Source organism: Ammospiza caudacuta, chromosome 4 (genome assembly GCF_027887145.1).
Source record: "Ammospiza caudacuta isolate bAmmCau1 chromosome 4, bAmmCau1.pri, whole genome shotgun sequence".
Taxonomy (NCBI): Eukaryota; Metazoa; Chordata; class Aves; order Passeriformes; family Passerellidae; genus Ammospiza; species Ammospiza caudacuta.
This window is the reverse complement of record NC_080596.1, coordinates 16,298,054-16,310,135: the sequence shown is the minus strand read 5'-3', so window position 1 is coordinate 16,310,135 and position 12,082 is coordinate 16,298,054. Positions and strand designations below refer to the sequence as shown.

At 41.9% G+C, this 12,082-nt stretch overlaps 1 protein-coding gene across 2 annotated transcripts in view; it reads left to right on the top strand.

The window, feature by feature from the left end:
* Window positions 1–12,082, top strand: part of GRID2 (glutamate ionotropic receptor delta type subunit 2) — a 677,452-nt gene that overhangs the window by 612,406 nt on the left and 52,964 nt on the right. For both annotated transcript variants that reach the window (XM_058803526.1, XM_058803525.1), the window contains one exon: window positions 1,273–1,439. In XM_058803526.1, the coding sequence (XP_058659509.1) occupies window positions 1,273–1,439 (167 nt within the window). The remainder of the gene's footprint in view (window positions 1–1,272; window positions 1,440–12,082) is intronic.

Genomic DNA, 12,082 nt, shown 5'->3' with positions numbered 1-12,082 from the left:
TGCCAGGCCTGCTGTAAAAAGGAATGTGTCCCAAATGCAATCATTCCTTGTGCACTACATCTTGTGAGCAAGCAGACGGTGTGGCTTGCTTCAGTAACTTTTATATGTAAACAGTCTTTAAAAACATAATCTACATTGTCAAAGCCTAATCTAAATGATGTACTGACATTGCTTACTTTGATATGCTGACTTGGTTTTGAATTCTCTCTGGATTGCCTGGCCCCACATGGCCTTTTTGTGTTTTGTTTACTTTTCACTTAGCTGTCACGTATTTATTCCCATTAGATGTACAAAGTCAATGGATTCAGCCTAGCTTTACAGCTTAGTTGCCTAATACAGCACAGGGAAAAAGCTAAATGAAGCCAAGCAGAGGGGCAGGAAAAAAAGCAGAGGGATTCTTCAGGTCTGACATAGAGACCAAAGAAAAGAGAAAACCAGCAAAAGATCTGGGTCTGGTAGAGCACCTGTAGATTACTGGTTTTCAAAAAAAAACATTATATGTCTGGAAAACAGAAATTAATTTATTTGTATAGACTGAGTTTCTGGTTTAAAGGCTTGCTTCTGAATAAATGCCTAAATTTTGTATACATCACATAAATTTATTTTTTTTTAATCTGGATTTGTTTCAAATGTGAATGGATGGGGAAACGTTATTTTAAAAACTTTTTCAGTGTAATGAGCTGGTTAGATTTATCTTAGTCAAACAGTTAAAATGGCTTACATGAGCTTGTTCTGTGAAAATCTTTGAAGATATGTGAAAATGCCTAATGCTGAGAAAAGTAATCCCAAAAAACCTACTTGGTGTGATCTTACCCACAGAACCCATAAGGCAAATGGGTGTTTGTGAAGTCTGTCACAATTTGGAGCATGACTGAAATGTGGACCATCCTGAACGGTGGTCTTCCTTCCGGAAAACCATGCTTCTCCCAGTGGGAATACCTACCCTCCCTCCAAATGGTCGTTTTTATGGCATTGACAGGGATTTCATGGGACATTTAGTGTTGGGGGAGAGACTGTGGTGTCTCCTTTGCTCTTGGAAAAGGGACAGTCCATATCTCCTCCATGGCAGTGCGTCACTGATGGCACGTTGTTCTTAGGTCACATTCTTCAGTTTCAGCCGAGGCACTCCAGCCCAAGCCCTTTGTGGCAGCAGTTGGGCACCCAAACTTCCCTTCCCTTGGAGAGCAGACTGTGCTGAAAGTGCCCCATTTCCAGGTGCACCGAGCTCCTTCTGGCCACCCACAGCCTGAGCTTTCCCTGTGTTTGCCGCAGGTGAAGCACGGGAACTACGCCTTTGTGTGGGACGCGGCGGTGCTGGAGTACGTGGCCATCAACGACGCCGAGTGCTCCTTCTACACGGTCGGCAACACCGTGGCGGACAGGGGGTACGGCATCGCCCTGCAGCACGGCAGCCCCTACCGAGACGTCTTCTCACAAAGGTAAGCCTTTGGAGCTACCAAGGGAAGCTTTCTCTCAGCTCTGGAGCCTTCTCCTAATTTAATTTTCGGCAAAGGAAAAACGTGTTGTTCTTGTGATCCATTTCATTTCTTGCCTACACATTCATTTTATCCGAGACATTGAATTATTCACTTTTTGAGAAACTGCTTTAAAAACACTTTGTGTTGCTCTTATTTGAATTGTTTCTTGTTTCTTTTGAAAAACATTAATGAGATAAACTCAACCTCATTAGCAGGAAAATGAGGAAAGAGTTGCTTCATTTGTTATAGAGAGTCAGCATAACTCAACCCTTCCTAGTACAGAAGCTGCTTCTTAAAAAAAGTGAATTTGGACACTGATGGGAAAACTAAAGGGGATGAACAAGAACATTTGATGTTTTGGTGGAAGGACCCCTATTAGCACCCAAAAGCATAGGTGCTTATCCCCATACTAATTGATCTCCTGGGCCACAAAAGTGCCATCTCTAGAGATGCTACTGGTACTGTGTTTCTACTGGGATTGGAAATACTAAATTAATTGTATGTATTGTGCCTTTGCATATGTATTTCTGCTTCACTCCAGCATTGATTCCTAAATCAGGGTCTGTGTGAAATGTAAAAAACTACTAAACTTCTATCTGCAGTTTTACGCTTAGGAGAAGACATGAGCTAGTCTCCTGACCCTTTTTTTTCATTCTGTATCTGGTCTCTCAGCCTCGTTTCTGTTGGTTTGTGTTATGTGTATGAAGCAAAATTTTACAGTTGCTGCAATAGGATTTCTGTTATGTGGCTGCCAGGTAAACATACAAAACATGTTTAATTTGGACTGTTGCCTTTGCCTTTGTTCAAAGACTGTGGTGGGGGAGAAAGTAGCCAGTAAGTAATACTGTGCAGATCCAGAGGAATCACTCTCTGCTCACACAAACTTTAAGAACAGGGAAGACTTGGATTATTTCAATCTGTTCCACTTTGGGGGTGACATTGCTGAATTTTGTGCTAACATAGCAGCAACATAAAGAATTTCACAGGATCAACAAAAAAATTAATTTTAATGAAACATGTATATGCCTTGTATATTACAAAGAGTATTAAAGGCAAATATTTACCAAATACTCTCGTATTCTGGCTCTCGAGGCTGGCTCTGCTTGAAATCTCTGGCACTCTACTGTTAGGGATCTCTATGCAAAAAAGGGAGTAGGATTCCCTCCTCTAATCCTCCAAAGAAATTCTTCCACTTATTAGAGTTCTCAGGTGCTTGTCAAGGTGTTATGTCATCCTCTCCACAGCCTTATCCCTGTAAGTTTGAGTACAAAAATTGGAAGACATTACGGCATTTCAGTGTCTGTCTCTATTGCCAAACACAGTGAAACCGCCAAGCAACGTGGCACGGCTCACACCCACATTTTTCCTGCCCACCACTGCTGCTCTGCAAGCCAAGGTGGATGTATCCCACGTGCCCTCAGAGACTGCTTGTGACAGGGTTTGTGTACTGGGTATAGCTCTTGGCACAGGGGGGAAGTGGTTATGGCTGATTCTGGTCAGGGAGTTTCTCCTTGGTCGCGGTACTGGGCACATGGAGAGGCTGGGTTACAGCTTCTTCTGATACACTGCCTTCAGCCACTCCTGGCTCATTGCTCTGTGCAGGCCTGACATTTCCAAGTACAATTTTATTTCATAAGACAATTTTGGCTTTTCAGTGTGTTATTATGTCTTGGAGCTATAGGAAAGCAGAAGGAAGCATTAAAATTTGCACATATATAGGTATTTTTATCTGAGGATCTTTGAAGCAATACTTAAATATTAGCATCTCTCAGGAAAGCAAATGCTATTTCCACTTAATGCTTAGGGAATCCATAGCATCAGGAGGCTTAAATGAAATCCCAAGGTCATATGTTGTCCCCTGGTGGAATCAGGGATCATAGGCACTCATTTTTGATTTCCTGCTCGAGTTGTCAGAGTTCAGGGAGATGAAGAAAAGGATTATTTGTCAGATATTGGGCCACAGGAGGATCTGGATAGATATGCAGAACTTAGCACTGGTGAGAAAATAACTCATTGCATTAGGAGGAATAATGGCTGAACAGAGAAATTGGAATTTGCTTGGAGTGGTACTACCTCCTGCAGAATTTAGAGAGCCTGAGATATATATTCTGAAAATGTGTGTGCTGCTGTGCTTATATTCTTCTTTCTGTATTATGAGAGCATATTATATAGCATCTCTAATTATGTCCATAAATATAAATTTACATTTTAAAGCAGTGAAAGACCATATAAGAACAAACATAAGAAAGAGAAATCATGCTTACAAGGTAGCTTACAAGGTTTTGTTCTTAATACCCTTCTGTACTGTTCCTTGAGTTTACATCCATGTGGTTTTCATACATCATCCTTACATTTCTTCCTAATGAAAAGGCTCAACAACATTCAGCAGCTGCAGCCTGCATGCTAAATAGAGAGAGAGGAATAGATTCATTGTATAGGATTAGCAAATGTTCACATGAATATTTCGCAGTTTTAATGCTGCAGGGAACTGGTTTAAAATATATTGGCACTTCTTCATCTTTCCCAAAATAAATATATTCATGTGAAAATACAGGCCTTCTCTTTTAAGAAATTTCATATAAAGCCATAAGCTGCACAGTGTTAAATCCCTAGGGTGCAGCTGTGAACGGTCTGGCAAGCTTACAGGAGAATTTGTTCTCTGTGCAGGAAGCACAGGCATGCACTTAGAACTTTTCAGTACCTTTTCCAAGCATACAGGTGATTCCCAGAGAAACAGGAAAAGAGACAGAGAGGTGGAAACCCTCACCCCTTCTCTCTAAAGCTACACAGTGTGATCTGCAGTCAAGGTAATGCTGTGGTTAAGTTTACCAACAGGAAGCAGTGTCAAAAAAGGGTCTTTGAGGGTCAGAGAGGCAAAAAAAATCCCTTCTATGCCAAAACAAAGATGTGAGCAGCAGTGAGTGGCCTGACTGCAGTACGAGATTGGCTTTTTGCTGCAAAAAAGCCACACAGCATCTGGGACCAGGCCCTGCCTCATGCTTTCTCTGAGAGCAGATGCTTTGGGTCCATCCTGACAATAGATGTGTGGCTGTAACACAAAGAATATAGAAAATGAGCTGGGTAATATTGGAAAGATGGAGCTGTCATAGCCATCCCGATGACTTCATTCATGTTGCAGATGTTAACAAGCACATCTGGCCATGGCACCAGGCAGCCAGGTGATGTGCTCAGGTAGATGGCTGTCCTCTTTCCTTTGCCACTAAGATTTAACCTTCTGAGCACCAGCAGCCTCCAGGCAGCATGTCAGTTTTCCCTCTCTATATATTTTTCTTTCAAGATAATGACAGGGGCTGTAATAATAGGAACTGCCAAATTTCCTGGGAGAGCTTGAAAAGGATGTGTCTTTTGGTTCATGAGGAGCTGTGTGGTGACACTAAATTTGACACCTGTTAAGAATTCTTTTCAGCCTTAAACTTTAAAACTTCCATTGCACCCCTAGGAGGTATAAATATAATTGCAGGCACTTTTCATAGTATTCCACAGGATGTCTGTGCTTCCTGCAGTGCTGCAGCAATGGCTCAGGTGCTGTGCTGGTGGCTGGCTTTTGGTGGGGGTCAACGAGGGCTGGCAGCAAAGTGCTGGAATCCTGTTCATGTTCCCATTTTCTCTGTTGTTTCACTCTCTTCTCCTGCACTGCAGTCCCAGCTGTGCAGCACACTAGAGGCAAAGGGAAAGGGAGCACTAATTCTGTGCCCAGCAGAGGCCAGCAGCCAGCTTGTCACTTAAATGCAACCTGTCAGCACCCAAAACCATTTAAAAATAGTTGCTCTGCACTCCTCTTATCCCAAAAAGCACCCATGTGTTCTGCCCCTCTAGGTCAAAGGAAACAGTGACAATAGGAGGAATAAAAAGGAAAAGCCAAGCTTGCCTTTAGAGCCCAAAGTGTGGGGCTCTGTCTTGTTCATCAGCTGTGTTCCCACAACTGCCCCAGCCAAGCACAAGCTCAGGGACACCTGAAGTTTTCTGTGTGCCAAGAGGAGCAGCAGCACTTCCGTAATTCCTGGTGGTTCTCTGTGGGAAGGGGGCATGTGAGGGCAAAATGTATGGAAGGTACAGCTACCATATAGCAGAAACCCCAGTCTGAATTTGACATTATTCACAAAAAGTCACAGGGAATTTGTGGTGTTGATAGAGAAGTCAGTCACATCTTTTTGTGCTGAGGGGGGAAAAGAAATGGACACTTATAATGATTTCCTCATGGCAAGCCCAAAGACACCTCCCTAGCAGCAAGTGGTGTGCTTTTGATATCCAAACTTTGGAGGGAAAGAAGAGAGCCATCAGATGGCATTTCAGACTGCCCCCTAGCAAATCATTAGCCAGCTGCTTTAAATAAATGGTATGGATATTCTCCTGTCCTTTTTACATCTCATCAGCAAAATCCTGAGTCTTAGAAAGTTCCTGCCCTGAGCCATAAATATGTGTTCTTCCTGTCTCCTCATCATTAATTCCTTCTCCCTAAATTTTCATTCTGTGTCTTGGAGGTCACTTATGTCCAAAGACTCCAGTGCAAGAAAAATTACTTTATTCCTAACTACCTTGATTTTTCTCTGCCCTTGGGACTATGTACCCCTTTCTTTGAGAAGACACCCCTATTTATTTTTTTTTAATATTCTTTTAATGAAAGCCCAAGAAAGTGTTATTATTCTTATTGTCTGACTTGACTTTTACCAGTATGTGGGAAGGAAGAGTTTTGGATTATACCCTAACCCTGCAGAGGACTAACAATAATGACATAATTGATTATTTCATTATTAAATACAGGGATCATCTGCAGAATAGTGGATGCCTTAGTAAGAGATCAACTTTGCTTTGTCTCAGTAGTGTGCTAAGAAGTGAAATTTTAGTCTGAGCTGTATGTATAACATTCTGAAACTTATACTGCCAAACTAGTAAAATCTACTTAAATCCACCCAAAGCACATTTCTTCTCATAACTTCAGAAAATTAAGCAACTCTGCAAATTGGGAGAATTACTTGACTTCAGACAAACTCCTGAATTTAAATAGAAGAGTTTAATTTTGAGAGTCTGCTCTTAGATCATGTCACAAGTTCATATGACTGAAATTACATTAGTGAGAGGAAAAAAAATCAAAATTGATTCCAGGTTTCTGAGCAATCTGACATAAGACCCACTCTTCATTTATTCAGATATAGTCATTGCTAATGAAAGCCTTAACTTCAGAGTAGCACGTAGTAACAAGGTAGTTTCTCAGATAGCCAGGATACTAAATAAAAATTAAAGCACACCCAAGGTAATATTTTTTGACTATTCAAAATAACCAGTCTATCTTATTTTTTCTGACTTGTAGGGGTAAAACTGAGAATTGCACCAGGCCCTAGGTCTCAAAACACGTCCATCTTCCTTTCTGCTGACCCAGGTCCTCCAGGACACACTGCATTTGCCCTTCATGCCAGGGAGCTCACGTTGAGGAAGGGCTGCTCAGGCAGCTCCTGCCCCCTGGGGATGCAGAGTGCTCACACTCTGCTCACCTCACTCCGGGCCACTGCGTCCGGCCTGAAACCTGCCACCTCAAATGGATTGTGAGAAAAGATGTAGCTTCGTTCTGATTTTTCAAAATGGCATCCATTACTTCATGAGAAAGCCCTAACAGAAAGCTTTTGTCCCTCTGCTATTCTCTCTTCTTTTTCCTACCAAGCCCACAAGCGGCTGACCAGGTTTACAGTGCTCTGCCATCCTGTCCGAGCTCATTGCTCTTAGCTCTGCGCAAGGGCCAGGTGAGCTGACACTGTCCCTTTGCATCCTCTTCCACCAACAGCCTAATCTCCAGCCTCTGAAGATTCCTGCACTGTCACCAGAAGGATTTCCTGGCTTTATTACCCCTCCCCTCTGGCTTGCTCAGCTTGGCTGTAGGACTGCAGAGAGGCTGTGGCTCCCACACATCACGTTGTGAGAAATGGCTTTATTGACTCCTGATGGTACTTGTAGGTCTCACTGTGAATTCATGGCTAGGAGCTAAACAGGATGGAAACACCTACAGAAACACAGGCTTTAGCAACTTCTTCATCTCCCGTGATATTAACTGATGATATAGGTTAAAGGATTCTGCAGCAGATCTGGAGTTTATTACATACACATAGTGAAAAATTACTCCAAACTTATACAGGCAGTGAGCAGATTAGGGCTTTTTAAAGATACCATAACATTAGTCGATGGGCTAGGTTAAAGAATCATGAGGTAGCAGCACTGAGAAGAAGCATGAGAAAGAAAATCATAGGGAAAGGCATTAGATCTTCTTGTATTTTCACACAATACAGAGCTATGAGGAACAGAGAGCTGCCTTCCTCCTTCACCATGGAAAGGCACCTTGCATCCAAGCAGTGCTGTGGTGAAGGAAAACTTTCCAATTTGCCACATGATGGGGAAGAAAGGTACCATGAAAAAGGCAGCTTTATTCTTTCTCTTTTTCCTAATCAATGCTCATTTTCAGAAAGGGCCCTACATTGTAAGTTTCCCAAAGGCAAGCCAGGTAAAGGCATGTCTTTGGGTATTAATTCCCCATCATTACCACCCCAAAGAAAACAGTCTAATTGTGATGTGTTAAATTACCAGTAGAGAGCACTTTGCAAGCTCTTTCTCACTACTTGCTATCCAATTCTCTACCCTGAGGCACCTCAGACTTGGCATGTAAAATGGCCAGGTATTACCCAGTGAGCTGTGCAGTACAGTCAGTGGAGACAGTGTTGCTCATCCAGCTGAATGGAAGCGACATTTATTGTAAGCTGAGTTGTTCATGTGTTTTAAAGTTTTATGGAGTGAGTAAGTGCATGGCTGCAGAATTTGAAACTGCTTGGTTATAAATCTGATGACAGTAAAGCTAAAAGAAGTCTCAGTGAGTGGCTTCCTGCCAAGAACTTGCCTTTTATGAATTCCTGAAGCAAAGATTAGGTTTACCATCAGTGCACACTGTCCTGTAGTACAGGTTTTTTTCTTTTCTGACTGCCTTCTCTAATGTGTGCATCAGTCTGGAGAGGAATGGGTGTAAGTACTCACTCTGGCTCAGCTGAGCAGCACCATTGCCTTTAAAGTGGGGTGGGAAACAAGTGCAAAGCTTTCCCTGGAAATAGGAAGGGACCGGTCATGCAGCTGCCCTGATGATAGAACCATAATAACCCAAGCAAGGGTTTAGCCCACATACCCCATACCTGCTCTTGGCCTCAGTTCTCAAAACTGGTCAACCTATTTCACTTAAAATAATCAAGACTAGCAAAAGAGCAAAAAGTAATAGATCTTTGCTAACCCATTTTGTTGCCTTAAAAGGAAATTAACCTTTAGCTGGACCATAAAGCTCATTTTCAGCTAGTCCTGTTTTCTAGATAGAAGGCCTGAAAATAAAGGTTGCTTTCAAAGCTGAAATGAGCTTGACGGAATGACAGCTGGAAGGATTTATCCATATCCATAATCCATTTGCTTCCACCATTGGAATTGCTGCAACAGAGGCTATCTCAGCCTGCAGATATTTGCCCTGCTGTAAAACACCAATCTCCTATTTGTCACCAGTCTCCTATTTTCACCCATCCTTGAATCATCAGTAAGCCAAGGTGCTAGCCTTGGTTGATGACTTCAGCCAAGTTCAGGGGTTGGCAAAGGGAAAAAGAGCATGGGGAAAGTCTCCAGAATGTAGAGCCAAGGAAGAGTGGTAGCAGGTTTCCTAGCAGAGCTGTCTTCCCTTGCTGAAGTAGGAAGAAGAAAGCTCATTGCAGGAACAGAGGGAGTGACAGGAAAAACAGTGAGGAGCTGAGCCCTGTAAGTGATTCTTACAGGGACAAAAAAATGAAGTCTTCCTTATTGCTCAGTTCCTTATAGGAGGAGGTTAGCAAAGTGAGATATCTATAAAAACTATCCAGAGAAGGCTTCTGCTGTGTCTCAGAGCAATCCTATGGGGTAGGTTGGTCTAGGCTGCTCCCCAAGGGAATAATGAAGGAACTGGGAGATGAAGCTAGTTTGCCCAGCAGGGTGACCGGTATGTCAGTGAGAGTGGATAGAGATGTTTGGATTAGTTTGAAGATGAAGATGGGGTGGGGAAGCCTTTGCTCTCTGACTCCTGTATAGTCTTGAGGAAAAAATGTTCTGATGATGAGCTATCACAAAATTGGAAGACCTCTGCCCAAACCCCAAAGAAGACTTGGTGGTGGCAGAGAGGCTTTGCAGGGTTAAAACAGACGAAAGCATTTGCTGACATGAACCAGCTGGATACTGCTGGAGGCTCTTGTTTGCACAGTGCGCAACAGTGTGGTTTATGTTGTGCTTTAGTGCCAGTGGTGTTAGGTTAGCCCACAGTACAGCAGAGCTCTGATCCCAGCCATCATAGTTTTGATGACTGTCCTAAAAACCAAATGCCTTTCCAGACCCAAGTTTTCCACTTAAACATGGTGTGCAAGTGGACAGAAATGACAATATGGCCAAGGAAAAACTGTGTTTCCCATTTTATTCATAAAACACTTTTGCAAAGTGCATTTAGTAATTTGCCATTGTAACCACCTGCACAGAGAGCTTTCGGGGCAGAGCTCTGACACTGTGTTTTGTTCATACTTTGACTGCTCAGCTAAAACTTCCATTTCTATGCATTTATTCTGCTTCACACATTATGTTATCAGTCACTTTCAATATTTCAAAGTCACAGCAGTCATTTTCTGACATGCATTTGTCAGAATGAACTGCCTTGACTGCTGTTATTACAGACTGCAGTTCCTGACTAAGGGAAATGACTTACATAGAACCAGAATATTGGGATTTCTGAGGAAAAAAAAAATAGATAAAACAGCATAAAATTAGAATCAATGAACAGAAATAGATGCTTTAAATGACCAACTGCATTAAATGAAAAAAAAAAGGAGGAGAGAATGGGGAGGCAGGATTTATAACCCAATATAAAAGAATTAATCAAGAAAAGTTTGCTCTTTCAAGTTCCTATGCAAGGTACTGATAATGGCACTCTTCAGCCAGCTGCTAGTAAATCAGAAAAGTATCTCATGCTTGGACTACCTCTCAATCAAATACTTTATCATATTCCTCTGGTGCTCACCTTAAAGAGAGGGATTTGAATAAAAGCCAGTTATAGTCCCAGAAAACCATCACAAGGGGGTTTGGCCTATCTGGAACACGTGCTTACACTCCTGATTAAGTGCTAGTAATTTGTCATGGCACCGTGAGCACATCTCCCTCTTGCATGTGCTCAACAGCATGCACAGGCTTTGCCAGGTCACTCTGAAAGCCCTCACAGTCAAGGGCTCAGCCAGGGGAAGTGTACTCTTGTTTGGAAAGGTCATGATCCTTTCATTCTTACTGCAATTGAATTTTATTTTTTTTTTTTCCTTCTATTTGCTACTTTTGTCTTCAGCTGAAAGAATAGCCTAACAGCTGAATTTCCAAAGCAGGGAAGAAAAGCTGCCACCTAATTACCTGGCTTTGTAGATAAGTGCATGCTCCAGCTGCTCCCACCTAAGCAGAAAGGTTTCAGCTGGTGACAAGCATTAAAAGGAAAAATAACTGTATTGGCTGCAGTTTCATAGGTGGGATGCCTCTACAGAACCAAAGAGATCATGAGTGTCTCAAAGACATCAGATTCCTACAGAAGGCTGATAAGACAGATAAGCCATGTTTGGATTTATTTATTTAATTTAAATTCAATTACTTTTTAATTAAAAAAGAACAAACAAACTCCATTACCATAATATTTGGAGAGAAAAGCAGCAAAGTCATTAGCACTGTTTTGCAGCCTTAAGAGCAGGGATTAGACCCAGGACTGATTTTTTTTTGCTCTGTGTAGGATATTCCTACAGCAACACATGAGATTAACCATGAAGAAGTGAGCCTTGACGTAACTGAGAAATAGATACTTTATTTTTAATATTGTTTGGTTTTGTTAATTTCCTTGGGTTTGGGGGGATTTAGTTAATTAGCAGTGGATCTTTAGATCATGGAATTACTCCAGATTTATACTGGTTTAGCTGACAGGAGAATTTAATCCTATAATATGCCTTTGGCATAATTTAGATGTAAGGCTCAAGATTAAGGTCCCCACGAAACAGGGAATTTATGTTCATTTCTTTTTCTTACACTGTGAAGTGCTATGCAAAGCTACAGAAATGTGTCAGCTCTGGCAGTCGCACTTGGGCAGCAATCAGGGCTTTCAGAAAGCCATTGGGCTTCACCTGCAGCACCAAATTCCCCTGTGTTCTTCCATGGTATATCAGTCTGGTGGAAATTGTAAAATCCATAGAAGAAAAGCAATTGAAAAGGAAGCATGGTTAAAGCCCTGAGGAAGTGAAAGTTTCTTGATCTTCTTTGTGTCCCTCTTCAGTTAAAAACACCTACAAAACTCATTTTTAATTTTTTTTAAGAGTAGCAATCTCGCACCAGATTAAACATACAAGGCCTCTTGAAAATGCAATGTTTCAGAAAGAACCCCTGACAGGTGTTTAATACAAGAAGAAATTTATCCATGGTTGTATATGTAAGTAAGTATATATAAGCTATGCTGGCAGCAGTGGCTGTCTTTTGTTCTCAGCCCCAAAATGAAATATTTGTGTGGTAGCAGAGAGCAGAGATGTGATATCCTCTCC